This window comes from Grammomys surdaster, unplaced genomic scaffold, assembly GCF_004785775.1.
Source record: "Grammomys surdaster isolate TR1022 unplaced genomic scaffold, NIH_TR_1.0 126109, whole genome shotgun sequence".
NCBI classification, from domain to species: domain Eukaryota; kingdom Metazoa; phylum Chordata; class Mammalia; order Rodentia; family Muridae; genus Grammomys; species Grammomys surdaster.
Window position 1 is genome coordinate 2,231,054 of NW_021620917.1, and position 4,362 is coordinate 2,235,415.

The 4,362-nt window shown below is 50.3% G+C and overlaps 1 protein-coding gene across 1 annotated transcript; it reads left to right on the plus strand.

The window, feature by feature from the left end:
- Nucleotides 1-419: 419 nt before the first annotated feature.
- On the plus strand, nt 420-4,062 carry LOC114611357 (olfactory receptor 10AC1-like). The gene is made up of 2 exons (XM_028756013.1): nt 420-468; nt 3,077-4,062. The coding sequence occupies exons 1-2, from the start codon at nt 420-422 to the stop codon at nt 4,060-4,062; spliced, it is 1,035 nt and encodes a 344-aa protein (XP_028611846.1).
- Nucleotides 4,063-4,362: the final 300 nt, after the last annotated feature.

The window sequence follows — 4,362 nt, forward strand, 5'->3', positions numbered from 1 at the left end:
GGGTGGTGCATGCATACCCAGCACTCAGGGAAGCAAAAGCAGGTGAGTCTCTGAATTTGAGCCAGCCTGATCTATAGCGTGGGTTCCAGGATAGCCAGGGCTACACAGAGAAAACCCTGTCTCAAAAAGACCAAAAAAAATTAAAAATAATTTTTAAAAAAAGGTTTATTTTGAAAATGAAAAGATTCCCACAAACTCAACTTCTTATAGTGCCACAAAAATAGCAACATGTAAGAGACATAAAGGCCTGACTCTCCTTTTGCAGTGGACTCTGACTTGTGTCCAGCAGTGTTTAGTGAGCGTGGGAGGACGGACCTCAGGATTCCCCGTGTGGCTGAGCTCTACAGCATGACCTTAGTCCGTCACGAGCCTCCTGTGAGGACAGGGACCAGTGGCTGAGGACGGGGACAGCTGCGGTGATGGTGGGGCTTCACCTCAGCCTGCTCTCCCGGTCTCATGGCGGAGAAGGTAGGTGGGTGAGCATTCAGAAAGTGTCCTGGGTTCCATCTGAAGCATCACACACACACACACACACACACACACACACAATGCACACATACACACACATACACACACATACATACACATCTATACACACACATACACACATATACACACATACACACACACACATACACACATATACACACACACATACACAAACATCCATACGCACACATACACACACATACACACATATACACACATACACACACACACATACACACATATACACACACACACATAGACAAACATCCATACGCACACATACACACACATACACACATATACACACATACATACAAATACGCACACACTCACACACACACACATACACACACAAAATGATGGTGATGATGGTAAAGGTGATAATGATGGTCATTGTGATGATGGTGATGACGGTGACGATGGTGATGAAGATATTGGGGGAAAACGTTAAGGTGTGAAGGATGAGAAGAGGAAGGAGGGGAAATGCATGCCATAGTTGACATGACCTTTGGTAGCTGAGTGTGGAAATGGACCAGTTCTAACAGTCCAGGGAGGTATCAGATAGGAAAGTGATAAGTTGGACATCCCAGCAGAGTCTAATAGTCGCAGTGATAGGAAGTGCCAAGAACGTGTTTAGGGAGAATTCGTCAGTGTGGAACAATTGCCGTGAGGAAGGGCGAGCCCAGGGGCTCTCTCCGGATTCCAGGGTTGGAATCTCAGGTCAGGATGATAACTAGGGGCAAGTAGGGGTACCAAGGAAACATGTGAGGACTGAGGACCAAGTAATGGGTTCCTGTACGGTCAATAATTGAGCAAATAATGCAGACAGCTCAGATTGTCCATCCCAGAACAATGAGGTTAATAGTGGTGTTGTCATGGCAACTGTAGCTTCAGAGAGTGACACCCAGCCTGACTGGGGACAGGCAAACAGGTAAAGCCTTGGAGTTGAAAAGAACTTTTCAAGATGCTCTAGAGGTTTTTGTGTTTGTGCTCGTTTTGTTTTGGCAGTGCTAGGGATGGCATCCAGGGCTTTGTGCCTGCTACTCTACTGCTGAGCCACGCCCCAGCCCCTCACTGGGGGATTCTAGGCAGGGGCTCTACCACTGATCCACACCTCAGCCCCTCACTGGGGGATTCTAGGCAGGGGCTCTACCACTGATCCACACCTCAGCCCCTCACTGGGGGATTCTAAATGTTGATTCTGTACTGTTCTTGATAAAAACTCACTATAGTCAGTGCTGTGAAGTTGTCAGGACAGTCAGGTGTGGTGGTGCACATCTATAAACCTAGCACTTGGAAGGCTGATGCAGGAGGATCATGAGTCTGAAGCCTGCCCAAGATACATACAGAGACTTTAACCTCAAGGAAAAAGTGAATCTAGAGATAACTCAGTCACCAAAGTGCTTGTTTGCAAGCATGAGGACCTGAGTTCGAGTCCCAGCAGTCACATTAAAAAGCCAGGTATGGTCCCACATGCCCATAAGGCCCAGCGTGGAAGGATCCCTGGGGGCACATTGGCCAGGTAGGTTAGCAGAGTTTCCAAGCCCCAGGTTCAGTGAGGGACTGTGTCTTAAAACTGGACAAAGAGGGATTGAGGAAGTCACCTGTTGTAGACATGTGGTCCCCACACACCCATGTACATACGTACACATATGCATGTGTACATACAAATACATACACACCAACTTTAAATTGTGATGTTGTAAAAGAATTGCACTGGGAGTGAAAGGACCCATGAGGGTGAGTTGTGATTATCCAGGAGATAGAAGTGAAGACCACGAGAGGAGAAGAAGTGTGGTATCAGATCCCACTGGCAGGGTACACTTCCTCGTTATGCTTTTTAAAAAAGATTCATTAATTTACTTACTTTATGTATGTGACTGTTCTATCTACACACACACCTGCGTGCTAGAAGAGGGCGTCTGATCCCAGTACTGATGGTTGTGAACCACCCTGTGGTTGCTGGGAATTGAACTCAGGACCTCTGGAAGAGCAGCCAGTGCTCTCAACCGCTGAGCCATCTCTCCAGCCCCTCCTCATTATATTTGAAGGTGATCTCGCATTGATCCAGGACTACTTATTTCCACTTCTGGTCAGCTCTGTGTCCAGAAGAGAGAAGGTTTACCTTGTAAACTATGAGTCAGGTCCGGTAGGACCAGAGGGGATTTGACATGTAAGTGGAAAGCCTTAGGACACCTTTGAACACAAAAAGTGTGGAGCGAAGAGGCAAGCTCTGTTGGGACACAGGCTTACTAGCCACTGTGGCTCAGTTCATAAACACAGAGTATCGCTCATAAAGACCTTCAGCTGCTATCAGGTGGACTCAGGTTCTGTTGCTCACACCAACATTGGGCAGCTCACAGCCATCTGTAACTCCACCTCTGGGAGTTCTGGTGCCATCCTCTGACACTCACAGGTCATACAAGCATGTATACATAATAAAAATTAATAATAAAATGAACCATCAGAGCATGGGCTATAGAGACCTGACACAGCATCACTGGGTCTGGGAGAAGGAAGGAGGGCACCTGGGTGTTGGGAGGAAGGTGTCTACCATGACGATTCTCTCTGACTTGTTCCCCACCAGGCCCCACCTTGAGCCACTGGTCTGAGCCCAACTGGACGGCGCCACATGAGTTTGTTATCCTAGGCTTCTCAGGGTGGCCCCAGGGCCTCCGAGTACTGCTGTTCTCTCTCCTCTTGCCACTCTACTTGGCCACCCTGGCTGGGAACCTGCTCATTCTGGGCCTGGCCCTGGCAGAACCCACCCTACACACACCCATGTACTTCTTCCTGGGCTCACTGTCTGCTGTAGAGGTGGCCTACACACTGGTACTCACCCCACGGATGCTGGCTGGCTTCCTCCTGCCTCCTGGTGGCCAGGCCGTGGCACCCTCCACCTGTGCTGCTCAGATGGGTCTATTCGTGGCTCTGGGTGGCTCTGAGTGCCTGCTGCTAGCGGCCATGGCCTTGGACCGCTACCTGGCTATCTGCCGCCCTCTCTACTACCCACAGCTCATGACCTCTGGGCTCTGCTGGGCTCTTCTAGTTTGCTGCTGTTTGGGTGGCTCGATCCTAGCCTTAGGCCTTACCACTGTTATATTCCAGCTGCCTTTCTGCCATGGTGGCCTCGTCAATCACGTCTTCTGCGATCTCCCGGCTGTATTGGTGCTGGCCTGTGGGAACCGGGAGCTTCAGGAACATGCGTTACTGGCAGCCTGCATGCTTCTGCTGGTGCTGCCTCTAATCCTTATCTTGCTGTCCTACACCAGGGTTCTGGTGGTCATCCTGGGGGTGGGGGATAGCGCGGGCCGCCGCAAGGCCTTCAACACAGTGGCATCCCATCTCACGGTGGCCGTGCTCCACTACGGCTGTGCCACAGCCATGTACGCCAGACCCCTGAGAAGCCGCTCCCTGGAAGAAGATAAGCTGGTGTCGCTCATTTACATAAACCTCACACCTCTGCTGTACCCAGCCATCTACACACTGCGCAACCGGGACATGCAGGGCGCCCTCCAACGTGTGGTCAGCCAGAGAACGATGGGGGCGGTCCAGCAAGCTGATCTTGACTAGTGATGGATGCCAGGTGGTATTGGAGCCACTGATGGAAATTACACCACTCCAGAGCTGTCATCCACAGCCGCCCCAGCACCTGCCTGATGTAAGCTTGGTGGTAGCATCCAAAGACCTCCAAACTGAACCAGCAGGTTAGCAATGTTCCCACTCCCATTTAGAACGAGGTAGCTCTTTGTTGTGGGGAGACATCCTGTAAATTGTGGTGTTCAACAACACCTCAGGTCTACATTCACTGGATGCTGGCAGCATCTGCTGTCCAAGATGTGACAACCAAAAAAATGGTAGGGGGAACCAGGT